Source organism: Pipra filicauda, unplaced genomic scaffold (assembly GCF_003945595.2).
Source record: "Pipra filicauda isolate LSUMZ 115617 unplaced genomic scaffold, ASM394559v2 scaffold185_size1782982_pilon, whole genome shotgun sequence".
NCBI lineage: Eukaryota > Metazoa > Chordata > Aves > Passeriformes > Pipridae > Pipra > Pipra filicauda.
Genome location: NW_024104293.1, coordinates 43212 through 70776, shown reverse-complemented (window position 1 = coordinate 70776; position 27565 = coordinate 43212). Strand labels below are relative to the sequence as shown.

General features: G+C 43.6%; 3 protein-coding genes across 12 annotated transcripts in view; 2 read left to right on the top strand and 1 right to left on the bottom strand.

The window, feature by feature from the left end:
* RABGAP1L (RAB GTPase activating protein 1 like) overlaps nucleotides 1-8129 on the top strand; it is a 245133-nt gene extending 237004 nt beyond the window's left edge. For all 10 annotated transcript variants that reach the window (XM_039380098.1, XM_039380095.1, XM_039380097.1 and 7 more), the window contains 4 exons: nucleotides 12-95; nucleotides 591-662; nucleotides 1760-1957; nucleotides 2303-8129. In XM_039380098.1, the coding sequence (XP_039236032.1) occupies nucleotides 12-95; nucleotides 591-662; nucleotides 1760-1957; nucleotides 2303-2458 (510 nt within the window). In that variant the 3' untranslated portion in view covers nucleotides 2459-8129. The remainder of the gene's footprint in view (nucleotides 1-11; nucleotides 96-590; nucleotides 663-1759; nucleotides 1958-2302) is intronic.
* A 3230-nt stretch (nucleotides 8130-11359) lies between these two features.
* On the top strand, nucleotides 11360-18041 carry LOC113998723 (calcyclin binding protein). Its single transcript, XM_027741734.2, has 6 exons — nucleotides 11360-11459; nucleotides 12065-12257; nucleotides 12911-13007; nucleotides 13523-13622; nucleotides 14985-15079; nucleotides 16551-18041. The coding sequence occupies exons 1-6, from the start codon at nucleotides 11439-11441 to the stop codon at nucleotides 16708-16710; spliced, it is 666 nt and encodes a 221-aa protein (XP_027597535.1). The 5' UTR covers nucleotides 11360-11438; the 3' UTR covers nucleotides 16711-18041.
* On the bottom strand, nucleotides 18039-20766 carry MRPS14 (mitochondrial ribosomal protein S14). The gene is made up of 3 exons (XM_027741735.2): nucleotides 20674-20766; nucleotides 19842-20000; nucleotides 18039-18538 (listed from the first exon to the last, which is right to left on the bottom strand). The coding sequence occupies exons 1-3, from the start codon at nucleotides 20710-20712 to the stop codon at nucleotides 18356-18358; spliced, it is 381 nt and encodes a 126-aa protein (XP_027597536.1). The 5' UTR covers nucleotides 20713-20766; the 3' UTR covers nucleotides 18039-18355.
* Nucleotides 20767-27565: the final 6799 nt, after the last annotated feature.

Sequence of the window (27565 nt, the reverse complement as noted above, 5' to 3'; positions counted from 1 at the left end):
TCACTTCCTAGCTGAAGGAAGTCTTCAGGAAGCAGCTGGAGAAGGCAGAATCTGAGATCAAGAAAACCACAGCCATTATTGCAGAGTATAAACAGGTACCGTTCCAGAGGCTCTTTCTTGTATTTTTTCCTTTCAGCCTGTTCCGAGAGCTGAATTTTCAGCGTTGCACATCTCATCCTTTAAATAAGCTCCACTACCTCTCAGGCTCTCAGAGAGCAAAGTTGTAATTTGTCATAAATCTTTTTGTGGGTTTCCTAATAGTCTCGTAATTAGGCAATCAGGAATAACCTGTCTTTCAGCTAATTTTAGTACTTTTGGGTGAATGCTTCTGTACTCTGTGACATAGTGCAGTAAAAACATCATAAACCAATTCATCCACAAAATGTCCTGGTCTCTGTGTTCAGGTTCTGTATTGAATGCTGCTGGTTTTTTATCATGATCAGCAGCAGTGGACTTGTTAGGGGGGATGCACATACCTGAGTGAGGCAGAATTTAAGTAATGTTTTTTCTAACAAAAATCGTTGTTAAAAAGCACAGGTTCTATTTCAGTCCAGTAAACTTGAGATAAGAGGCTGCTTTCTCTGTTCCAGATCTGTTCCCAGCTGAGTACTAGGCTGGAAAAACAACAGGCGGCCAGTAAAGATGAACTGGAAGTTGTGAAGGTGAGAACAATGCCTCTGCATACGGGATGGTTTCGGGATACAGACAGAACAAAATGTTAACTGAACTTTAAAGTTCAGTAGCCCCACATGCATTTTGCAGCACATTTAAACAAGGAAGGAGTTTATTTCCTTTCACAGTTCTTTATCTTATATCAGAGAGGGTGAAACTCTCAGACTGAAATGCATGTAATACTTGGCTTTTCTTTTTCCTGTAAAAATGTAGAGAAAAGAGTATTCACTTGGATGTTTTGATAAACTGGTGGGAAAAAAAGGACTCTCTAGGAAAAAAACCCCATGTGTTGGTTCTCCAGTGTGCACAGTGGAGGGGTTGGAATTGGCCAGATTGGACAAGGTTTATATTTGGTTTTCTGTAATTTAAGCAGAATTGGTTTAAGTAATTGAATCAAATGGCACAGCTTGGGCCATCCCCAGAATTTCCATAGGGTTTGTCTCCCTTCTCTAAACCCCTCACCAAGAACATCTGTATAAGAGGTGAACATTTCCTGATCAGGTAACAATTCCCACTGATCAGGTAACAATCCCACTGCTCTGTCACTGCTGAGTAGGCAGAGTTGTTTTCCCTCTGCTGTAGGTTCTCGATTTTTCTTTAGTACTGAATCTGAACTGGATTTGTTGCTTTTTAGTGACTTTTTTATGTTATTGCTAATAACATAAATAAAATAATTCTAGGATTGATATTCCTATAATCTGCTGAAATAGCTCAATACCCTGTTTTCATTTGTGTGAACCAGGCCAGCTTTTTAATCTGCTCAGAGTTTAATTTACTCTCCTGAATCGTGCTGACAAAGCACTCACTGCAAAATGTTACAAAGCTTTAGTAGCAAGAGGGTTTGAGTAATTCTAACATAGGAGCAAAGTCTCTGTGATTAGACAGAGTGTAGTAGGTAGATTTTAGGAATTTTTATACTGGTTAACATACCCTGGAAATTGTGAACTTCTGAAATTCTTTTCATGCCAAATCGGTAAACTGCAATATTAGATAGCTTGAGATTGAGGCAGTCTGACACAAAAAAGGCTCTTCCAAGAAGCACAACAGCTCCTGTAACATGGATTAAAGGGCTTTCTGGGTATTTCAGGGTAAAGTGATGGCCTGCAAACACTGCAGTGAGATTTTCAGCAAGGAGGGGGCTCTGAAGGTGCCTGCTGTGAGCACAGACAACAAAGGCATTGAAATAGATGATGAGAAGGATGCACTGAAGAAGCAGCTGAGAGAGATGGAGCTGGAACTTGCACAGACCAAACTGCAGCTCGTGGAAGCCAAGTGCAAAATTCAGGTATGTGGAATCCAAGTACAGCAGGGCGGTCACATTGACTTTGTTGTGCTCAGTCCAAAATTACTCTGAACCCTGCAAAAAATTGTTCCAAAACATAGCACATAAGTGCATGGCTGTATATCTGTGAACTTCTAGAAAAAAAATCTGTCCTATAAAGAAAAAGAGCAGAGGTTTTTATTTGTTTATCTAAATATCTTGTGCTGTTTCTGCAGTTTCAGTCTGTCTTCTCTCCCAGGCACTGGGAGGTTGCAAAGAAAGTGCTGGACTGCAGGGACTAAGTGTGTGGATGCTTTTTTCTTGTTAATTAATTGTTTTTTATCAATTCTGACCATTCTGCTTTCTCAGGAGCTGGAGCACCAGAGAGGAGCCCTTATGAACGAAATCCAAGCTGCCAAAAACTCTTGGTTTAGCAAAACCCTGAACTCAATCAAAACGGCCACAGGCACGCAAGCCCCAGCACAGCCCCAGCCGCCCCTGCCCCCCAGAGAGGGCAGCACATAGTTCTGGCCACACCGGCACAAGAGCACAAACAACACAGCTGAAACCCTGCAGGGTTCTTCCGGTGCTCCCTCCTCTTGGGGAAAGGACAAAAGGCAGGAGTGCAGGCTTGAAGTGAAATTCTTCGGTGTTTTTCATTCATTTTCTGATGTGACTCTTTTCAAAGTGGGGGGGGGGGAGTAATTCCTGGTTTATGTTGAATTCTTACTTCCCAAACTGCCTTGCTGAAAGCCAAGTTCTGATACCGTCATACTTTTACACTTCATTTTATATGACTAGATGTTAAATAAATACTTCAAACCTAGGTCTTTTATGCAAGATAAAAATAATTTCGAATTAGTCATGTATTAAAGGTTTTTTTCTTCTTCTGGAGGAAGAGGGAGACCGGGAAATGTGAAGCACTGCAGCATACTCTCTCCCTGGAAAGCACAGTGTGCTCAGTCCTGGCTCGTGTGCGGGTGTCTGGGATGCCGCAGGCCCTGGGACCATCCCCGTTTATCGCAGCGACTGTGTCCTGCAGATAAGCACTTTTTGTAAAGCTTAGGCCATAGCAGAGATGGGCTTGTGCTCTCCTGGCACAACCCTCATGAGCTTCCCTGACAATCCCTTAGTTTGGATTGGTTTTCCTTCAGAAATGTAAGTAGTGCAGTTCTTTATAGCGCTGTTGTTTGATGGCTGTTTACAGCTCAGCTGGAATTTAACATAAAGTTACCTAGTTCCCTTTTTTTTTTTTATTTCGTGTTTATACTAAGAATTCCGAGGAATAATTCCTTCCACTGGGATAAAGGGAAAACTGTTCAACGCTCATTTGATGAGAAGGAGAGTGAAGACCTTGCATAGTTTTGAGCTTTTATAAATCCTGTGCAATAAAGGGTAGGTTTTATGAATAAAACTAATGAAAACCTTTCCCTGGGTCTACATTCAAATTCCAAATTTGACATAGAAATGAGGTATCAAATAAAATACCCAAAAGGCTTGTGTTGCACTGAGGAATAAAACATCACAGAAGCAAGATCTGTTTGCTAGAAGTATTTGGTTAGGAAATGCTACGTTGGTATTACTTATTTTTATAAAAACAAGCATTTTCAAGTGGAATACAAACCCTAGACTTTCCTGTGGGGCAAGACTTCTCTGGTGATTCCCAAACCTGTCTGGTTGTTTTGTATCTCTTAAGGTAAGAAAGTTTAAAAGCATTTGTTTTGACTGAACATAAAGTGTTTATAGAAATACTTATTTCATGGAAAATTAAAACTATTGCTTGAACTGATGGAATATTTTTTTAATTATACCTGTCATGTCTAAAGATGGTCTTGCAGGTAAATGTCATTGCTGGACTAAAGGTTGTGTATTAATTGTTCCATTTGCAAAATTGTTCCAGGGACATAAGTTCTGTTTTGTTGGGTTTTTTTTAATTCTAAGGAATGCCATACCTTGTCAGTTTTGTACAATAAAATTCAGTGATACCCATCTTGTGCTTTGTTGTCAAGCATAATTGTGAATTATTTTCAACAGGGTAGTACAGATTTAATGTTACCAGTGCCAAAGTAAAGATTCTGAAACGCAGTCAGCTGTTTGAAGTAGAGATCAAAATATAATCAGCATCCTGACACCATTCTATCTTCTAAGAATAAGGGGTTAAAAAATTTAGTATTTTAAAATATACCTGCAAGAACAGTGATTTATCTGTAAATATTAATACAGTGAGGAAAAAAAAAGAGGGGAAACAGAAGGAATTTCTTTTGCAAACGTTAGCAAAGGTCTTTTTCCCTCATGGCTTTTTTGCTCATAATATTTGCATAAATGTTTCCATTCTCTTGTCTGACTAAACCCAGCATTAGTCATTCAGTTACCAGTTCTGCTTCACACATCCACAGATGTGAATCTGAATTTGTAATAAATCTGAAGTGACATTTAAGGATACCTGGTGAACATCTGACTGTTACATTTGAGAGTACTGTGCCCTCCAGTGACACTGGTGGTTTGACAAGTGTCTGAATTTCTCATTTCATTTATCTTTAATCACATGTAGGAGTGGATTTAAAACCTTGACTGGAAAAATGCAGTAACAGGAATAGAAAAAATGTGTAATACTGTGATTCCCTGAGCAGATGAGTTAACAGCTCACAGCTGCTCAAAGATCTCACCCCTCCAACTCCCCCTTGTACAGTCCTGTCCCTTGTCCTTGTTACAGCACTTACTGGAGAGGATTAAAAACAGCAACAAAAAAATATGTGGGTGGATTCTCCCTCCCTCCCCCCCCCATTTGTCTTTTGCCAAATGACTGAGTTTAAATCATCTCAAAGGGTCCAATGAGTGGAAGCAGATCATGGGAGCGGGACTTCCCCAGTTCATCAGAGAGGAATTGGGAATAAGCTCCCCACGTTCATGGAATGAGCTTTGACACAACATCCCTTTTCTCAGTGTAGGAGCCCTCTGACTTTGGAAGTTGACTTTCTGGAACAAAAGCATGTTTGCTACCTGCTAGCTGTGATGCTTTCAAACCCTGGTAGGATGGAAGCTGGCTTACATCACCAAAAGGAAGTTTCAGAAGGCAATGACATAAAGGCAGTAAATGAATTCCACCTTCCAGCTGTAGATCCAAGGTAGAGTTTGTAGCAGTGGCATTAGGAAGAGTAACATTTTGCTGGAAACCGTGTCTCTCAAAACTACCCAAAGAGTAAGGAAATAGCTTTATGGCATTATCTTGGTGAATATTCAGAAACAAGGAAAGGAGTAGGACTGCAGGATTAAACCAGGCAAGCTAAAATTCTGCCTGCTGACTGTAGATGCTACAGGAAAGTTTAGCTTCCTGCAGGAAAAACATGCATGTGTGACAGAGCTACCTGCACACTTATTCCCCATGGATCTGTCAGGGAGAGCTGGCTCCTTGTTCAGCTTTTCAGCAGGAAACATCATCAAAGTCTCACTGAAACTCTTATTTCTGTGTGGCACTCTGTCAGCTAACAGAGTTTGTAAGTCTGGAGTGATTAACTTTTTTTCCCTGAGTCAGTATTAAACTGTGTGTCCACATCAAACCTTTATTAAAAATAATTTGAATTTTATAAATATATATGTGGAACTAAATCCTATTTTTTAATGTTATTGAGAATGCACCATTCTGAAATTAACCCTTTACTTTGATTAGGGACAAACCTCCAAAGAATATTTTTACTAGAACTGGTTTATCTTGTTGGATTCTAATCTGTTCCTGAGATGCCCAGTATGGTGGGCAAAAAAAGGAAAAAAGTACTTTTTTTCACTTTAAACAGTTGTTGTTTTTCCTTTGACTGTAACATTTTACAGGCTAAATGAAGCAAGGCTGATTTAGTTACGTGGTACATCTGTGAGCTAGTCTTGTATTATCTTTGTGAACCAAACATAATATTCTAAAGTAATATGACTTATTTCACTTAGTTTACATTTCTAAATATACCTGGAGAGAATTAAAAAGAAAAAATATAGAAAATATGATGTGTGGAGTTAAGCCAAGAAACTGCAAAATCCCTGAGGTCCATGTGCATTGATGTTCAGTAAAACCAGTCTCAGGGAAGGTAGTCAGCCATGTAATCAGTCCTGCTAGCTGACAAACCCACCCTTGTCCTGCCCCTTAATTTGGATTTAATTTGCTACAGCTGAGTTACATTGCTGCAGCTATGTTAAAAGTGCTTACAGAGGTTAAGCAATACTTTTTTTCCTTGTTAGACATTTTAAAGGACTTCTCTTGGTTGGCCCTTGAAATTTCTTCTAAGATAAATGATCATCTGTGCCATTGTGTTAAAAACAACTCGAAATCAAAACAGTCATTTACAAGGGGAGAGGGAGAGTCAAGAACTGCAAGAATTCAGCCCCTTGACAAAGCATGAAGTATCCCATTGACTTCAGGGTCATGGTGCCACTCACTGACTGAATGTGGCAGTTAAGGAGTAAATAAAAATCTGCATTTAGTGGCACTAAAGTCTCAAAAGCCACATTGGAAGCTACATGCCACACTTTCTCACAGGATCAAGGTGGGTCTGTTCCCTTCCTTCTATTAAGTAGCTGCAGTGAAATCCATGAAACTACTTGTATGTGTAGGAGAACTATACCTCTGATTTTGATTTACTGTTAGACTCGGGGATAATTGGCAACTTCTGCATCATCTAAGGCCAAACACCTTTGGCTTTGAAACCAGAAGCACTCTTACCTCAGAGTGCTGATGTTCTTCCAGCTGCTGGAGAGAAAACCACAGCGAGTGTCACTGATTGCTTGTGAAGAGAGGGCAGAGAGGTTCCCCTCAAGGCTGAGGGGCTGCTGTGGCTGACAGGGACTCTGCTGAAGGGGCTGCTGTGCACACAGCTGGCTGTCCTAGACATGCAAACACAAAGGGTAACCCCAAATTATATTTCTGTCTGTTGTGCTAATATCCTACTGGGAGCTGTCCCATTAACACTAAAGGGAGATGCGATGAAGCGCTCAAGCTTGGACCTCTCAAGTTTTAGGGTAGGTGCACGTCACAGCAGCCTTTAGAACTGGGCTGATCCACAGATGGCTTTTGGGAAATGCAAGGAATTTGCAACTGGATAAATAATGCTCAGCATTGATCAAGATCCTATCTTTCCCAAGTCAGAAGTCTACACAAATTACTTCAGGATTGTGACTTAACACGTACAGGTTAATTCTCCAGGAATACAGTCTCTCCGTTTCTCCTGGATTCCAACTGCTTTGCTACTGAATGTATTTCATGCTATTTTTACCTGAAAAAGAAAAAAGATATGGGTAGAGAATTAGGACATTACTTCCTCTTATTTTCTTATTCAGTGGGACTTGCTTTTATTTAACCTGTAAAGGAATAGATATGTATCTTTGGAGAACTATATCTTATATATAGAATTATATATAAGAAACTGAACGGCAAGGGGATAAATACATTGAAAGGATTTGGTATCATAAATTTCATTTGTGATTTGATACCACCAGAATCCTGAGCTGTACTAATTTCCCTACAGTTTCTCTTATTTTTGTACTTTATATAATACATGGATGGTACTACCAATGCAAACAAGAGCAGATGTTTCCAGATTTTTCTCCAGGTGTCAATTCCCTCTTTCCAGTAATCCCTGGATTTGCATTGCTGCTGATACCACCCTCAAAAGCTGTGCCAGGAACTGTCTGGAGCTTTGGGAACTGTTGTTTTCCAAGGAAGAAGATTCCTTGCCTTCTCTGAACTGGGAAAAGAGGGTACGTGAGTACAGAAAAGGGTCTACCCAAGCATGATCCAGCTCCCTCCGTGTCTGCCATTTAGGTGGATTCACTCCAGCCCATTGAAAACAGAGCAGCTTCAAAGCTCTGACTCCATTACAATGAAGTTTTCCAGGTTTGGAATTGCCTTTGTGATCTGTATGTGTGCCAAGTTCACAAATCTTTCTAAAGAGTTAGCAAAAAAAGAGCATCACAGAGAGAACAGACTTTTAACTGAGAACAATTCAGTACTGCCAGTACTTGAGTAAATCATCCATGTATTATATAAAGTATGACATGGAAATATAAGTGTAATGCTTGTTATTAAAAGTGCAATTCAATGTACATGGTCACAAAAAATGTTTACTTTTTTTAATCGTTACTGAATTGTTTGGATCAGTACCTTGTTATCATTGTGTTAACAATGCCTTGTAAAATAAATGGAAATGGACAACAACATGGGAATAAGGTGCTTATTTTCCTGAGCCATTTGCTTAAGAAACAGCTTCAATCTCTTGGCAGGAGTAAGCAGCTGCTGTGTCAGGTTTTGTGATGCAGCTGGTTCTGTTCAAGCAGCTCTGTTGCACCAGTGACTCAGCAGATGAGCTGTCCAAAACGTGTGTGCTACTCAGCTAATTCCAACCCAACCCTTAGGGAACCTGTTCACAAGGAGCTGTGCCAGAGAGCTAACAGGTCACCCTGGTCCTCTGCTCCAAATGCCAGTCTGGTTTCCAGCACAGAGAATGCTTTTCCTAAAGGCTGGGGATACTTACCAACAGATATTGATAAGGACTTCCCACTTCCCTGGAGTACAAGTGAGCCATGAGGCAGCATGCCTGCAGGAAGAGACACAGGGAGCAGAAGGAAACAGCAAGACACTGGAAACGAACTCCAAAGAGAGGCACAGCTGAGCAAGAACAGGACTGAGCAGAATGTACCACAGTCAGAAGTATCCAAGCGATTTATAAAACCATTTTTCCACGTGAGCAACTGCTCTGGGATTTCTTTTCTATTACCTGAGATGAACAGCCGTTGTTCCCAGATAGCTGGAAAAGCACACAGCACTTCAGGGGAAGATAAGAAGGCAAAGAGGGAGAAAAGCTGAAGATTAAATTTACCAGGCGTAACATTTTGTATTGATTTACCTCCACATCACTATCCAAAGTGTTTGTCAGGAGAGGATGCAGCATCCAGATGCTGCTGCAGCTTTGTGCACAGGAGACCTGTGTGGAGCTTGTTTTTACATGACAAGAGTGGTTAACTCTTCCACGTGGAAGCTGCCACTCAAAGGGTAAAGTGCCACAGGTGCTGAAATGCTCCTGATTTAAGGAAACAAACACTGTTGTTTTGTTTGGTTTTTTTTAAATCTCATGGGAAAAAAAGCAAATTGCAGGCTCAAATGCATTTATGGAGTAATGAAAACATTTTCCTCCTAGAAATTAATGTACAAATTTACCAAATAAGAGCACTTCCTAATATAAGACCACAGCTGAGAGTGGAGAGACTCAAAGGAAAAAATATAAGGGAAAAAAACACAGAAGGTTTTTTCCTGTCTCAGTGGCTGTTCAACAGAAAGATCGTAAGGAAGCAATTTCTGAATAAGCAGAAATTGCTTATTCAGAAATTGAGAAATCATGCCATGGAAGTAAATTCCAGTTGACCATATTATATTTTCTGGATAAAATCAATTATCCTGTCTCCAAATGCTGTTCCTGAAGATGGTCAGGCTTAAGCTCATTCCTGTGAAAATAAAACATAATCACAGTTAATTTTGCAGATCTTTCCCAACTGCAGATTCTGCAGCAGAGGGTTATAATAAACACCTCACTACGACATCTGTTAAAACTGCTGTGGGGAATGCAGACGTGAATATCAATCCTTGGCTTCAGGGTTTCTGTGAATTCATCATCAAATTTCTCCATTCCTCTGCAAAGTAAATATCCTCACAGATTAATTAATTCCTGGATATTCACTTTAGAAGAGAAAAAAAACCCCAAAACCTAAGCCCATAAATCGGCAAATGAGCTGGAATTCCCCAACTTGGTAAAACAGTTGTTCTAACTGGTACCTTTTTTTACAGAAATTGACTTTTTAAACACTGAAGGGCTGTGTCCTGCCTTGGTTTCCACTGTTTATAAGGGACATCTGGAAGCAAATGCTCCCTCCTCCACATTCCTACTGAGAGAAGGATTGATGTTGCCTTGTCTATTTTTGTTTTTGTGGGAAATCTTAATGCCCAGCAGGAACCTGGGGATATAGAAACTTTTTTGTTGGTGCTCAAAGTGCTGATTTAGTAAGAATTGTGAGAACCATCTTTTTCTTTCAACGAGGAAAATGCTTAAAGAGAATTTTGGTAGCATTACACCAGTGTATTTTTATACACATATAGCCACATTTTGTGAATAAAAGCTACATTCCTTCCAGATGGTTTGATAAGTAAATCTTCTCTTACTCCCAAAGTCACTCCCTGAGAACACATTGTGACATTACAGGTTAGGAAAAACTTCCCAGCAGTAACTTAGACTCTGGTTTTACTCTAGAAAGCTCACTGTTGTGAGGGGTTTCCCTGAGGCAGTGCGTGTCTGGGGAGTGTGCCATCTACCCAACTGCTGTTAGTTTGAATTGGGGTTTTTTATTGATGAAAGATTAGAACTTGAAAGCTTAAACCGTGTTAGAGTTACCTTGGAGGTCTTTTCCAACCTTAATAATCTTTTCCGCGAAAATGAGGAGCCAACGGAGAAAGGGGCACTCGGTTTATGAGCCTTGTTCCCTTTAAAGGCTGGGAACACAAATTTCTTCCCTTTTCATCATTATTAACTCCACTGCATCAACCTGATATTCTTTACCTGAAGAAGGAAAACAGTATGTTGTTTTGCAAAACTATTTGAGGCCTTCGCAGCCATGAGCTCTGTGGCGTCTGCCATAAAACCAGTGGGAGAAATCTGATGACCAAAAGAAAACGTGCTCCCTGCCCGCCGCAGGGAGCTCCTCAGCCTCCGGCCCCTCACAGAGTTATAGCAAAGTCCTCTTACAAAACAAGGTGTGCTCTCACACATGAGATACGAGTGACCAGAGCAAGACAGGTGACAGTTACAGTGAAACTCCGTGAAATCACGACAAAAGGTTTGAAAATCGAAACAAGGCTTCTCGTAACCAAGTCATTAGACATAGATATTCATGCAAACCACTATATAAGCGTTACTCTTGTTGCCATTTGTTTTTTGAAGAGACCAGAGATAGCAGCAAGGTCAACCTAGACCATGCCGTTATGTCGCCTTCAAAGGATAAATGGTTTCCTTCCTAGACCCTTGCAAATTCAGCAAATTCAGGGCGGCACCGCCCGCCCCTCAGAGCCTCGGGGCGGGGAGAGCTCCTGGTCCCGCCCGCCCCTCAGCGCCCGGGGGCGGGAAGGCTCCATGTCCCGCCCCATGTCCCGCCCCATGTCCCTCGTACCCCTCAGCGCCCGGGGACGGGAAGGCTCCATGTCCCGCCCCATGTCCCGCCCCATGTCTCTCGTACCCCTCAGCGCCCGGGGGCGGGAAGGCTCCATGTCCCGCCCCATGTCCCGCCCCATGTCCCTCGTACCCCTCAGCGCCCGGGGGCGGGAAGGCTCCATGTCCCGCCCCATGTCCCGCCCCATGTCTCTCGTACCCCTCAGCGCCCGGGGGCGGGAAGGCTCCATGTCCCGCCTCCTGAGGGGCGGAGCGGGCGGTGTCTCGTCACTTCCCGCGGCCGGAAGGTTCCAGAGATTCCAGCGGGAGCCGCCATGGCCGCGGCGCGGGAGGAGGTGAGGCGGCTTCCGGCAGCTCCGGCCTCGCCGCCCCCGGGCGCTGCGGTCCGTGCCCGGGCGGGAGCGGGGTGGGAGCGGGGTGGGAGCGGCAGCCCCCGCGGTCGCCAAGGGCTGCGGGGGTCTCCCCCTGCGGCGGGGCGTGTCGGGGGAGCCGTGCCATCCGCCCGACTCCTGTCGGTTCGGGTCGTTTCTTAAATGATGAAGGGTTAGACATTGAAAGCTTAAAACTTGTTGGAGTTGATGATCTTGGAGGGGTTTTCCCAGCCTTAATAGCCATGTGCTCTAGGGTGGCCCTGCCTGAGCAGGGAGGCTGGGCAAGGTGACACATTGTGGTTCCTTCCGACCGGACCCGTTCTGCCATTCTGTGAATTAAGATTTGATGGTTCTATATATATGGTTTTATATGGTTATATATCCACAGGACATATATGTGTATATCTCACAGGGGGTGAGGAAGAGATGGCTCTGGGTTTAACGAAACTAATGACCTGATAAACGTGAAGCTTCTGGAAAACGGGAAACTGTTGCAAAGAGCTCAGCTGTGAGCCCTGAGCACAAAGAACTGTGTCTAATATATATGTGACCTTTTGGTTTTGAACCAGCTGCAGAAAGATCTGGAGGAGGTTAAAGAACTGCTCACGAAGGCCACGAGGAAGCGGGTGCATGATGTCCTGCTGGCAGAGAAACACAAGCTGGAGATAGAAATCAAGAATCAGCCTCTGCCCAAGCCCAAAGATGTGGCAGAGGAAGAAAAGTCGTCGCTGGGAGGGTACACAGTGAAAATAAACAATTATGGTAGGATTACTTTTCTAGCATCTCTCTGAAGAGAAGGCAGGGTGGCATTACTGTGAGTTAGAGTTGCCACTTGTCATTATAGCGAAACCTTTTTAAGTTTTTATTTCATACTGGGGACCCCACTTTAAAGGTACCACGTGCTTACCCTGCCATGCCAGCCTCAGTGTGTGTGATGGTCCTGGTGCGATGCATTAAGGATCCCTGGTGTACCAGCTGGTATTTTTCCATTACCTAGTGCTTAGCAGAAGTGAAGGAGTGAGGTTTGGCTTCTCTGCTTGCCATGTAGGTGAGAGGAGAGGGAATTGCTCAAGATGCAGGGAGTAGGGGAAAAAGTGGGTCAAGGAAACTGCAGCAGGAGCAGACAGCTGCCTCCAAGTCCCCCTGCAGAGATGGGGTTGCTCTCCTTTCACCTCAGCTGATGCATGTTTTTTCTCAGAATTTGCAGGAATTAGGGAACAGGGCTACATGTAAAGACCTCCTTTTGCTCTCGAGTTATTTCTGAATAATTCATGTTTTCCCCTATCCCTCTGAGGATTGTTTCAGTAAGGCAGAGTTCGTAGTCATTCTAGGGGAGTTTGTGGAGTGAGTTGGAATGGAATGTATGAAGCTTATGGAGGAAAAGTAGAAGTTAATCTCTGTTTTTTCACTTGCAGGTTGGGATCAGTCAGATAAGTTTGTGAAGATTTACATCTCTTTAAATGGAGTCCAGAAGCTTCCAGCTGAGAATGTGCAGGTGAATTTCACAGAGAGGTGAGTTCATCTGGTTGTACCACAACAAGAACGCTGTTTGAAATGCAGGAGTGTTGGATAAACCCTTACTCCCCACTCCCTTTTTCTTTTTTAAAACTTGAGCTGTATTAGCTCTTAGTAGCACTCAGGACACACTCTTAAGTACAGCTCTCCTTAGAGGGTATCAGGATGTTTTCATTTTGCAAGTGCTTGTTGCACCTCACCATGCTTGACAGGACGTCTAGTGTCAGCCCTGTTTTTTTGATGCTGATAGAACTTAAATATACATTAAAGAAATCTGCCTTTCCAAGGTTGTAGGAGTTTAGTAGAAAGGACCCTGAAGATCTTGATTTGTTGTGAAGTCAGGATTTGTCCTTTTAATTTCTTAGTGTTAAAATTCAGCTGAACATTTGAGAGTCCTGGGAAGAAACAGCCTGTTGACCTGCTTTCCCAAGACATAGATCTGCTAAAGGGTTTTCAGACATTGCAATGATTGGAATATTTGTGCCTTTCTTTCCTCCACTTTCTGTTTCGAGGTCATTTGATCTACTGGTGAAGAACCTGAATGGAAAGAACTATACCATGACCTTCAACAACCTCCTGAAGCCCATCTCTGTGGAAGGCAGCTCTAGAAAGGTCTGTTTGAGACACCTTGTCTGTTAAGAGATAATTTAGGTCCCTCACAAAATATCATGTTCATTGCCTGATTATTTCAGGAGACTCGGTCCTAACCTTCAGTCTCTCCCTTCTACTGTAAAGTCTCTGCACTGTGAATGTGATTCTTATTAATCTGTGATTGTCATAACTGTGGAATTAGTCTCTGGAATCCTATTTCAAAAGATTGTGTCTGGATATACTATGCTTTTTTTTTTTTTTTTTAATAGCTCTTCAACAGGATTTCAGAAATAATTAAGCAGAAAATTCCACCAAGCATCCATTTGTATCTTTTAAATACCTCTGAGGAATTTTCTGCAGTTTTAAGGTCTAAGAGATTTGTCTGCAGAATGAAATCTTGGGAAGCCTAAAGAGGCTTAATTCCCAAAGCAAAGTCTGAGACGTGCTCTGCCTTGGTAAGGGTGTATTGCTCCAGAACTGAACACTGGTGGTGTGGCTTAACCCCCGCTGGGGTTAATTTTCCAAGGGAAAAATTCACTCTATCCCAGCTGAAACCAGAACATTAATAACATTTTACTGCTGCTGACTGCAGCTGGTGATATCCATGCTCTGCTACTTGTAGCAACTTTCCAGGCTTAGGGAGGTGTCGCACACCCGGTGTGTGTTCTCTGCTGCACATGGTGAAGATGCTGCACGATGGGAAGAAATGATGGTTCAATTTGAAATTGCCCTAAAACTAGGATAGAGTGAAATTGAAACAGCTGAAATAAATGAAGGTGATGCTCTGGTGATTTTTTAATATGGGCTGAAAGTGAGCAGTGGTCACGTACTTGCGAAGCAGCAGCACTCTTGTCTGCTGTGGCAAGTGGGAGTTCTTTGCGAAATTTAGGTCAGGGTTGCAATTAAACAGGCTTTGTTTGTAACTTGCAAACATGCTGCAAGATTAAGCAATACCCTAAAACTAGTTTCTTATCCTTGGAGAGAGAAATTGGAAGAGCGTCTACCTGAACTTGGTGTGCTTGGAGAAGTCCAGTAGGAAGTCTAGACCCTCTACAAGGCAGCCCTGGGTACCTGAGCATCCCGAGAATCAATGAACGGTGTTTATGCAGCACTTAATGTTCTTCTGTATTGGTACTGTAGTTCTGTACTAGAATTCTAATTACCACGCCATTTAAATTGTTCACAGTGAGGTTAATACTTCGTGCCTTAAAGCTGAGCACATGCTATAATTTTTGTAGGCTACATAATAATGAATAATTGAGAGAAACCTTTCAGGAATTTGTGCATGTGGAAGAGGTTTATGTTATAAGCTAATCTTATTCATTGTAACCAGGATCCCTTCATGTAGCATTCTAAACTCATGCCTTGGTGTTCACTGTACAGATAAAGACAGACACGGTCCTTGTGATGTGTAAGAAGAAGCGGGAGGAAAAATGGGATTGTCTCACTCAAGTGGAAAAAGAAAGCAAAGAGAAAGAGTAAGTGTCCTTTCAACCCTCCATCTTGTTTTCCATTTCTTGTTCTCCATGTTCCCTTAGGACTGCTGGAAGAGGTCTGTACTGTACTGACTACAGCCAGAGCCTGAATCACTGGGCTGGGGGACAGGCCCCTAAGATGTTTGAGGTTTTTTGGGGATTTTTTTTGGTGCTTGTAGGACTGGCAGTAGAGGAGATACACTTTCAGTAGCTGTTTGGCACTCTTCTACTGTTTTTTTGCTCATGATGAAGGCTGCATCATGGGAAATACAAGAGAAAGACCTGCGGTGAGAATGGTAAAGGGAATCAACCAATTAAGGATTCATTTGCACTTTGATGGCTGCATTCATTGCAGAAGCTGCTCTAGTGAGGTGACTTTTTCAGGTAGGTATATTGTATAGAAATACATCGATATATTCCCTGCAGCTCTGCTGGTCTAAATAATTATTGTCACCTCTGTGTGAAGTGCCTGCACAAAAGTCCTAGCCTGCTTTTGGCCAAACAAGTCTTTATTTATTTCCAAAGTCCCAAGCCAACCTGAATCACTCAAAGTGCTTTGGAGCAGTGGGCAGCTTAGACATATATAGGCATATGACAGCAGGAAACACCTGGGGACAAGAAACTTTCATATATATATATATATATATATATATATATATGCATATATATATATGTATATATATAAATGTATATTATATAATGATTTTATATACAAACACACCTCCCAGCTTCTGAGCGCTGGGGTCTGCACAGCTGGTGCTTAGCCCAGGGCGTGGGGAACTTGCTCCCTCTGCTGATCTGTTGTGCTCTGCCATGTTTTGCAGCTAGACTGCACAAGGAGCTACCTAGAGGATTTTGGAAAACGGGATAGAGGCAGTTTTGCCAGAGAGGGCATTATGTATAGTTGGGTGGTAGGGGCAGTGTCCTGCCTAGGTAGCGACTGTGCAGGTGGCACAATTTCTCAGCTGAGAAAACTGCTTTGAAATGCAAGGTGTTAAAAAGGAGCCAGTGAACCTCTGGAGGCTGGCCGAAAAATGGGAAGCAGAAGAAAAAAGCCTTTTGGGTTGTGAATGTGGTCACTTCAAAGAGCTCAGTGTGGTCGTTTCTCTGGTTTTATTCGCCTGTCACGTAACACTGTTATTGGCACTTTCTGTGTCTGTTCTATTTCACTTCTGCTTCTTAAAATTAATGTAGGGCAGTGCCTCCAGGTCATGTTTGGTGCAAAATGCTTCCCATCAAAATGCTCTCCCGCCCCACAGAACATCTCTGGGTACACCAATCAACTTGGCTCTTGGTTTAAGGATGTTCCTTAGGATTCTCCCTGCTTGGAACCTGAGTGAGACCGCCATGATCTAAAGACTTAACCAAAGCAAAATCCTCACTGTTACCAGGATATTTCAAACAAATGTTAGCATTTAATTTTTTGCCCAGAGTTGCTGGATATACCTGACCTCCTCACGTGTGTGTCTTGCAGGAAGGCTGCCTACGACACGGCAGATCCCAGTGAAGGGCTCATGAACATTTTAAAAAAGATGTACGCGGAAGGGGACGATGAGATGAAGCGCACCATCAACAAGGCCTGGGTGGAAAGCAGAGAAAAGCAGTACAAAGGGGACATACCAATGGATATCTGAAAGTACTCTGAGAGCCGCCTTAATACCGATCTTCCATGTGAGACACGCTGTGCTGCAAAGATCATCGTTTATATGACCTTCTTCCAAGCAAAGACAGTCATTTTCCATTTCAGGTTGGAGAAAATATTTAAATAAAATAGCTTATAAAGCATTTCCTTCAGTCAAGTGGTTCACGGTTTCCTGAGGAGTGGAGCATAGGTATATTCTTACCTCTCCTTGAAAAAGCATCTCAGATGAGTGGGGAGTGCTGTGAGACCAAGAAGAGAATATAAAAGTAAAGGAATCCTAAAGTAGGATTTATCAAGGCCTCTGTTGCCAGTACACATGGCAGCTGTACCCATGTGGTTGTTGGGACTAATGTCATGCTCACTACACAGGGTGTGGCTTTTTGATTAAGATGTGGGAAAGTGAAGAACTGAAGAAAGCAGAACCACTGTGCTGTGCACTTGATACTTAAGCAGAAACAATGTGGTGTTAATCCTGTGGTATTAAAATTTAATAATTACTCTCAGAAATTAATTACTGGCTGTTTAACCTCTTAGGAATTTTGGAAATGTAAGCAGCTCTTTAGTGCCAACTCTGAGCTCCCTGGGGTGTCTTTGAGGTGGCATCAGTCACAGGAGAGCAGTAAGCTGTTGATGCTGGACAGGGAGCTTGCCCTGGCTCTAGCAGTGTGTGAAGAAAAGAGGGATCAGCTCCACTTTGCCTATCACCTCTCAAGGGTTCTAAGGAAACAGAGTAAGAAGTGTATTCAGATAGCTTATACTCCAAAATGTGACTCAGCTGGGGGTCATGGGTTGCTGTCACTTTGCTGCTAGTGGTATTTGGCCTCTTTACTGCCACCTCTCAGCCCCACTGCTGGACAGAGCAGCCACTGCCCCTTTATTGCATTGCTTTGAAGAAGAGTACAGGGCAAACATGAGCTTAGCAGCAGGCTTGTTACTGTGTTTTTCCTGCTTCCTTCTCATGAGTCTCCCAAGGGCAGATTTGTTGTTACCTTAGGACTTAAGGAAGCCACTACTCTATTGTTAGGGTCTGGACTAGGACTTACTTGCTACCTTGTTTTTGAAGCATTGGACCAAGCGCTGCGCTACAGACAGGAGAGAAATGGTAGCACGTTGTAGTTTCTAACAGGTCCTTTAGCCACTTTGTCTCGTCAATATAAATATATATTGCATAGCAAGAGTATCTAGAGGCCATGTTTTATCCCGTCTGTGCTCACCCTCGTTTGTGGCAGAATACCACTGCCCTGTTGTGCAGTTTCATTTATGCTTTTACCCAAATTACTGTGAATTTACCATATGGTGGCAAAAAAAACCCAACTTAAATGAGCCTTGTGCTGTATGTCTTTATTTCTAACACTGCCCATACCACAAACCTCAGCTTAGTTCTGCAACCATCGGGTAGGGAACTTCCTCAGAATCAAACTGCCTCTCACACAGACTGATTTAGTGCAGTTGTGCTGCTTGTCAGCTGATACCAACTGCACTCCAGTGAGGTTAATGAATCAGCACAACTTCTCGTCCTTCCCTTATTTATTTGATGTTGATGCTGGACTCTCAGGCGGGACAGTCTCGCTTTAATTGCTCACATGCACAAATGAGCCTGCTTTGTGTTTTCTGCCTGAATGCACATCCCCTGGTGATCACCACATGGCCCTCTGCACCCCGGACACCTGAGCGTGGTCAGCAAAGTGGCGGAAAACGATTCTGCTGAGCCTCCAGCGCCGCCTCACGCCCCGGGGGCGGGAAGTCAGGACACACCTGTTGTGGATCCTCGAAGGGCAGCTGTCCCGGGGCAGGGCCGCGATCTCCTTGTCAGCCACTTCCTAAAGCAGAAGGCCACAGCACTGAGTTAACCTGTGCAGGTACCACCACAAGCTTCTCTACCACCTCACAAGTGAACTTTGCTGTCTTCCTCACTCAGCCCTTTCGTTCTGGGCATCCCAACAGTGAATGTAAACGGATCCACATGGAGACCCCAAAGTTAGCCTTATTATACAGACAGAACAATCTCAAGCCACTAATTATAGTCAAATCAGCTTGTCTCTGTCCAGGTGCCAGGGTGGGCTAGCCCTTTAATAGACTCAAAATTTAACCTTATTACAGACTGAACAACCTCAAGCCAGAAATTATAGTTAGTCAAAAATCCACTTGGCTTTCTCCTTGTTGCAGGGTGGGCTAATTCTTTAAGATAAGCTGAATTAAATATGTGTTTTTTATTAACTACCTGCCCAGGTAACATGCTTTGATGTCAGTAAAAGGGGTCACATACAGTGTACTTTGGAAGGTGTTACAGGGCTTTCTTTTGGGTTTTTTTCTCCAGTGTTTCTTGGTTTTGTCCTGTAAGAACATCCAACAGCAGCCAGACTTACCAAGAGAATGGTACAATCAATATATAAAAGCAAATTCATACATTTTGTCTCTCAGGATGTTTTAAGTGTAAAAAGATCTTGCCATAACTAGGTATAGCCAGATCCAATATATACAGGAATAATCTGATACTTGCAAATGTTTTTAGTGCTTAGTAAGGCACTCTGCTGAGAGCACAGCAGTGAATATGTGCATTTTTATGAACAGATCCAACAGCCAGATCTGATGCAGCCTTCACATGCCTGTAGCTCAGGCAAGAAGTAAAATTAAGCATTTCTAATTGATCAAATTGCTGGTTTTGGCTAGATGAGGCTTCCAGGTCTTTAAATAAGCAAAAAAAAAAAAAAAATCTAAAGTTTATTTAGGAAGCTATAAAAGTAACCATGTAACATCACATATTATCAGAAATAAGGAAAATAGGTTTGTGAATGTATAGTAGTGACAGCATGAGGAGGAAAAAATGTGATTTCACTGTATTTAGTGTTACATGTGCTGCTTACATGAGAAGCACTTTTCAAAAACCCCACAACCCAGCACACACATCCTCCAGTCAGGTGAATAGTGTTGTTGTACACCCCCCCAAAAGGCTGAGGTAACTGCAATATGACATTCTGTGCTTGTGAGCTGGGCAAACACAAGCACTTGTGACCTGGCACAGCCATCTGGGTCTATAAAGTGACCTGGAGCACATCACAGCAGTGAGAGCCACGCATGGGCTCGTGCCCTGGCCGGGCACAGCTGTGGGGTGGCTGCTGGTACCTGCAGCTCCTTGGGAAGGATGGTGTTCTTCCGGATGGCGTTGATCCGCAGCCTCTCGTCGGCGTACTCGTAAGCCAGCCTCCTCCTCTTGACATCCCGCAGCATCCTCCAGTCCACATAGTAGGTCCGCACCTGCCCTGGGCAGGGTGAGGGGAGAACCTAGTTCAAGAAATGAAGCTTGTCACACCTGCCTGCTGCATGTAGTTTGCCCCAGTTACATAAGAATTGTTATTTCCATGAATCATGGAATGCTGTGAGTTGGAAGGGACCCACAAGGATTACTGGGTCCAATCTCAGCCCTGCACAGACACCCCAACAATCCCCCCCATCCCTGAGAGTGTTGTCCAAACGCTCCTGGAGCTCTGGCAGCCTTGGGGCCATGACCACTGCCCTGGCGAGCCTGGTCAGTGCCCAACCACCCTCTGGGGTAGGAATCTTTTCCTGAGATCCAACCGAACCGTCCCTGGCACAGCTCCAGCCCTTCCCTGGGTCCTGTCACCGGTCACAGGGAGCAGAGATCGGTGCTGCCCCTCGTGAGGAAGCTGCACACTGCCATGAGGTATAAGGGTAACGTGTGACCCAGCTTGGCCGTCGAAGGCGCCGAGGAGTTCGCGGTACGGGAGGCACAGCGAGCCCCACCTTACACCGAATCCACATTACACCCGACCCGCGCAGTCCGGGCCGCCGCGGGGCTGGGGCCGAGCCCGCAGCCATCTAACAACACCCGCAGCCCCCCTGCCCGCTGCCCGGCGCCCCGGCCGGGCACATAGCCCCGAAGAAGAGCGGGGAGGGAGGGAGGGAGGGAGGGATGGATGGATGGAGTCGCTCTGACCTGCCGAGCCGCCCTGAGCACCCAGCCTAGCGCGGCCATCTTGTCGCCGCGCCGCGCGTGCGCGCGGGCATGGCGGGTGCGGCCCTTCTGGGCGCTCCCCCCTCCCTGCCCTCCATTCCCGCAGCTCCCGCCTCCCTGGCGCCCCATTCCCGCAGTTCCCGATAGTTCTGCCGCTCTATTCCCCAGCTCCCTCCCTGGCGCCCCATTCCCGCAGTTCCCGATAGTTCTGCCGCTCTATTCCCGCAGCTCCCGCCTCCCTGCCCTCCATTCCCGCAGTTCCCGATGGTTCTGCGGCTGGAAGCGTAATGAGAGCCCCAACTGGTCAGAGGGCTGTGCTGTGTGCCCCAGAGCTGCTGTCAGGGCTCGCTGGCACCACTCGTCATTAGAGGAAATTGGCTCTGCCACAGAAACGTCAGGGTCCGGCCGCGGGTGGAGCAAAGGGATCCCGGGTGTGGGGAAAGGCTGTAAAAGTGACAGGGAAAGCTGTCCCAGCAGGAAAATGTGATGCAGAGGCATCGCCCCGCCGTTGTGGGGTCCCTGTGTGGAACACCACGTGTCCTGCCCGCCTGTCCCTGCTGTGAGACAGGTTATCTGCCAACAGCTTTCCTAAAGGCTGGGTGAGTTTTGTTTCTTGGGAGGTTTTTTGCTTGCTTATCGCCTAGAAATATTCCTAAATTTCTATCTGTCATTTGTGGGGTTTTTGGTTTTGTTTTGTTTTTTTCAACTCATGAATTTTGAATCATAGAATCATGGAATATCCCGAGTTGGAAAGGACTCACAAGGACCTGACCTTGAACAGGACACCCCAACACTCCCACTGTGTCCCTGAGAGCGATGTCCAAACACTTAACAAACTCTGTCAGACTTGATGCCGTGACCACTTCCCTGGGGAGGCTGTTCAGTGCCCAGCCACCCTCTGGGGGAAGAACCCTTTCCTAATACCCAAACCTTTGGGTAAGTTACAGCACTTTACAGAAAAAAATTGAATAATCATAACCCCAAACAGTGAAAAACATGGGAAATTCTGCTTCTGTTGTTCTTATTCAGTGAGAGAAACTGTCCTGTTCACTGACGGGGACTTACGCAGCATTTTAAATAAGTCCTGATTTCAGGGAGAACATGCATTAAGGTTTTGATATTGAATTAATAGTTTTGATTGAATTTTCCATTTGTATCAGCTGTATCCAAAAAGTCATTCAAGAGGCTAGATTCTCTCGGTTTGTCAAGCTGCTTGTTGTCTGCATGCCCGGTGTTTAACTGAGATGCCTGGTATCTGATGCAGAAGTATGGAATAATCTGGAAGAAGTGGCCAGGTTGGCGGGCTGATTCAAATTTTATTATCCACGTCAACAGCTTCCCCAGGAACTTATCCACCTGGGCTGATGGTGATGAGTGGAAAGAAATAATTTTTAGTGCTGATAAAGTGGCTAATTCTCTTCAGCCTGTTCTGCCAACCCAGGTGTTAACTACCCTGAAGGTGTTTGACCTTCAGAGGTGCCCAGCCGAAGCCACTAATACATGTTTACAGAGCACTAAGCTAGCAAAGGGATAGCTATTTTCAATTCTCATTGCTTTACTTGGGTCTCATGAGCCACAGAGAGGTGAAATGCTGCTCACTGGCCTCATTTCCCAACTCCCTGTGCTCCCTTCACATCCTGAGGAGTCAAAAGGCTGCTTTAAACTAGTGTGAGAGTCTGTCTATGGAGGGGAAACTGCAGCAGGAGAAAGAGCTCAGCCTGCCCAGCTTGTGGGCTGCAACCCTCTGTGAGCATCCAGTTCAAACCTCGGACTGTTTATGACCCTGTTTCTGGGGTGTTCATGCATGGCTGGCTTGAAAGCAGGTTTCTGGTGTTTGCAGGGAGAGAATTTCAAGCTTTGGTCCCTGATGTAATAGCAAGTCTGTTACCAGGTTTCCAGCTGGTAAAAGTGATCAGTGGAATATCATCCCAACAAATAAAGCAGGGAGTGTGATCAAAGGGTATTTGGATATTACAGCACTCATTCTTTTTTACAATATTTCGTTTCACTTCCCCTTTCGTGTTTGTTCGATGGTCCAGATGTGGGAGGAACTGGTGAGTGTGGGAAGAACTGTTTCTTCAGCCAGGGCTAAATCTCTCCCTTGTTCACCGGCATCACCTGTGTGATTGGCACTTCCCCAGCTGAGATTGGCAAGGGATAGTGATGTGCATTGATATTCCTTGGGCTGCTGCCTTCAGCTCCCTCAGCACAGCTTCTGGTTGTAGCAAAGCAAAGGAACTGATCAAAATCTGGGAGTTTGTTAGCTAAAAACTGGGCTCAGTAACGTATGTGGTTAAAATAATCGTGTGGGTACCTTAATGATGCCTACAACATGTATATTGCTTTCTTTTAAGTTCTCAGGGGAGTTTTTTTTTAAGTATTGTGCTGGATAAGTACAGTGTTGTGTTTAACTACTGCTGAGTTTAAAAAGTGTTTTCTTTTTACTCTCTGATTTACTCCACCTGAATTTCTCATCATACTACAAATGTGCTTGTCAGTGTGGGAGTCTCAGTAACATTCCTGGGATGTTTTCAGCCAGATTTACCAGGCTGGAGAGGCTTTCTGGCTTTTGACTAGTAGCAGAGCATAAAACAAATAGGAAATGGTTCTTCCTGTTGGCATGCAAGACTGATACTGAGTAGGGGAATTGCTCCCAAACCCAGCGTGCTCCTTAGGCAGTTTGTAGGAGGGAAACACCCCGAGGCTTCTATTGGTTCCTTTCATCTGGTCCCTGGGAACTTAAATTCCTGGAGGAACTGCTGCTGGTTTGCAGCTGGAGTGGGAACAGGAGAGGAAAGTGACTTTTCAGCTTGCTCAGCTTACCTTTCAAGTGGTGGCTGCATCAGAAGGGCTCTGAACCAGACAGCTGAAAGTACTTGAAAGGTAAGAGAAAAGTACTTTTATTTCCTTTGAGATTCCTGTTGTTTGTTCTGAGTGAAAAACCTGGCCAGTTTCTGTCTGACTTCTCATAGCAGATGCCCTCTAAGGCTTTGAAAGCCTTACATAAACATCCATAATCCTGTGTTATGGGCATGTATTATTACTACAAAACATACAGTAGTATTTAATGTCACTGCATTTTGAAGGGCTTAAGCTTTCCCAGGTTGTCTCCTCCAACCATATGAAACCACACATCTGCTAATGTAAATGGGAGTTTTGCCTTGGGATCTAATGGAGCTAAGGTTGAATTGTTTTAGAATGCTTGTTCCTAGTAATTTCCATTTTGGGCTCTGAGTTCTGTGTGACACTATTTCGTTTAAAAGCCCTTCCATTTGTCATGAGACTGTACTGCAATTTGACCACACTTACCTTTTATAATTGCAACAGACACTCTTTGGTTATTGCTTGATATTTTCTTATCCAAAAGCTCTTCTGTGCCTTCTTGTGCACCTTTTCTCAGACAGTGCTGAAAGCCAGTAGAAGTTCAGACGAGGGGGAATGGCTTTAAGCTGAAAGAGGATAGGTTTAATTATATATTAGGGATAAATTCTTCCCTGTGAGAGTGGTGAGGCCCTGGCACAGGTTGCCCAGAGAAGCTGTGGCTGCCCCTGGATCCCTGGAAGTGTCCAAGGCCAGGTTGGACGGGGCTTGGAGCAACCTGGGCTAGTGGAAGGTGTCCCTGCCCAGGGCAGGGGGTGAAACGAGATGAGCTTTAAGGTCCCTGCCAATCCAAACAATTCTAGGATTCTATGAGTCTAAGTTCTTTACCACATAAAATGAAATTCATCACTATTTTCACAATAAAAGTACCTTATTGATTATACTACTTATAGTAAAAATGTCTATCACTGACTAAATAAAATTGATCCAATACAGGAGTTACAAAATTTTTGAGCCGTGCAGGCAACAGAACAAAGATTTGCTTCAGGAAAGACTGAGTTAAACTGGAAGTTACTGATGTAACAGAAGGGAGCTGAGTCATTTGTAACAAAATGCATATTTATAGTAATGAGGAAATATGCAAATAGTGTTAAACCGCTCTGCACATGAATATGTAGGATTTCGGAAGCAATCTCTCAGTCATGTATGAACAGTCAATACATCTTGCTTATCAGATGTTGAAGAAGAATTGGCATGAAAGAAGAGGTAAATATAAGGATGAATCTAGAACCACAGTACCTCCCTGGCTGATTATAATTCTGTTTTTCTATTAACCATTTCAAATAATCCCAAACTTCTGTAGTGATAGATAAGGCTCATACAGTCTGGAAGTAAAAAAAGGTAGACAAAAGAAACAACCCTGCTAAATAAATGGTGTGGTGTTTTTTTGTTGGCAGTCATTGATAGCATTCATCGCAATCATTAATTTAATTAAGATTGCATAATATTGAAAACAGAATGCTGGCCGGCTTATTACAGCAGCTCCATGGAATGGCTTCTGTGACCAATCCCAGAAAAAAAATCTGATGCAGAGTGTCGCGGTCCGAAGAGGGGACAGGACACGAGGAAGGATGCAAGCGGAGTTCTTTATTCAGGCGTGCACACACACTTTTTGTCAGCTCGGGCGCCGAAAGGGCCAGCACATAGGGCGGAGACAAGCAGGGGGACCAACCAGAATCGGACGTGGGCTAAAAAGGGAGGAGTGGGGGAAGCAGGCAGCAGGCAAACTCATGACAAGCCTGGGCATGTGCAGTTGTGCACTGTGTAGTGTGAAATAACAGTAAAGTCCATATGAAAGTCCTGCCAATTGCTGTATGCTTTTCTCCATGCCTGGAACTGTTCCCATCCTGAATCTTGCTTCTCTACAGCAGAGCTTTCTAAAGCAGCTGAGGTTTGGACAGCAGAGTAGTTTCACCACAGCAAATAAAGGCAAATAATCCATTTGGTTAAACTAAATTATACTTATGGAGAGTCTGTAAAATTAGTAGTTTGTCTCAGCTGAATGCCTCACTGAGAAAAGCGTGTATCCTGTGACTACAATCCCCCTTTCTGTTCTCAGTCCCATCTCCATGTTACCTAGACACACAGAAGACCTATCCCCCAAACCTTCAGGCACTGAGCTGTAGGATGGAAGACATGCAGAATTGGATTATTGGAATCTTTCACACAAATACTGCAGGTTGTCTCCACTTTTGATCATCCTGTGCTTTCCTCTGCAAAGGCTGGAAAGATATGAGCAAGGCTTCTTCCATCCCTTCCCTTAGGATGATATTCTGTGCCTGCTAGATCTGACTGTTAGGCACTCTTTCCTAAATTATTCCTTTCCCTAATCTGGTATTATTGCCAGTTATATGTATGACATGATATTCTCTACAAAGAGTCAGTTAAACCCACTCCTTTTAACAGCAGGGAAAAATCTCTTTACTGCATGATGAGGAAGCCAAAAGAAGCTGTTCTCTTTTATTGTGCTTGACAGAAATGCTTATGTTTAGAGGTTTTTCCTCCTGAGTGATCTCTAAGCCCAGGAAAATCTGAGATCAATTTGTGGTTTCCATGAAGCCCTAATTAGTCATGACATCATGGTACAACCCAGAATGTCATTAATCACTTGGTACTGAGTAAAGGGATTTTGTGCATGTGTCTGTCTGTTTGGGAACTTCATCTAGAATTTATAAGGTTGGAAAAGCCCTCTAAGCTCAAGTCCAGTCATTAGCTCAGCACTGCCAAGCCCATCACTAAACCATGTCCAAGAGCCACATCTACACGTCTTTTAAATCCATCCCGGGATGGTGATTGCACCACTGCCATGGGCAGCCTGTGCCAGTGCCTGACTACCTTTTCAGTAAAGAAATTTTTCCTAATATTATGTAAGGCTATAAGATAAGGAATTGTAGACTGAATCTTGAAATCCATACCCTATTTTGGTTGGTGTCAGTGATGATTTTGCTTGAAGAGATGCACTAGGGTGGCCTGCAAAACACGTGTAGTCAGGTGTAATATGTATTTTCAATGGTGGTGGGGCTTTGTTTTGTTTTTATAAACCCATAGTGTTTCTGAGCAGGAAGGACACCTTCCTATAGCTGTGCTGCCAATGGGAGGTAGGAATCTAATGGTAGGGATATTTCCCGAGGTTTTGCAGATATTTAGGAGAGATAAGGATGTTTATTACTGAAAACAGTTAATTTTCATCATCACTCAGGATTGCATGACTCTCAGAAATGTGATTATAAATTATTATTATTATATATTATATATATATATCAAAGCAGCACTATTATCTGAGTTCAGATGTGCTGTTACTGTGGATGCATATTGGCCAAATGCTTTCTAGTTATCACATTACCTAATTTAGCACTTAAATAATATTTTTCTTCCACTCGTGCAATGAATAATATGACTGCTTAGTAAGTCACATATGGTGGCATTTTGCATTTGGATCCTAACTTTTTAACCAAGTGAATATCATCCCCTGTACAGATTGACATCTACCATTAATGCCAACACTTAGTGTGTAACGTTGAATAAACCAACTGATGAGTTTAGGTTTCTAACTTTATATTTTATCCTTCCACCCCTGCTTGTTCAGCTTCTTCCTTCCTGTTATTCTTTTCTATGAGGTGTTCATTTAGTCCAAAATTCTTGCTTGGTTGACAGCACAAAACTTTTACAGAAAACAGTTTTGTTTCTGTCAAAGATTAGACCCAAAGGCTTTAAACACTTGAAGTTCAATTCTGACTTCTAAATGTCAATGAAGTTTAACAGTAATATTTTGTGTATTTTTGAGTCTTAGTTTTGAGCCTTACTCAGCCTGAAAACAAGCTCTGGGATGGTCATGGAACCTACATTCCTGCTGACCACAGAAAAATGTGTTGGGAAAGGCAGTGGTGGAGCTGGGGCACATGGACAAGGTGATGCCATCAGGTCTCTTTTAGTCCCTATTTTCCAGTGATAGTTATGCTTTCCCCTTTAATGACCTCGAACACACTTTTGCACG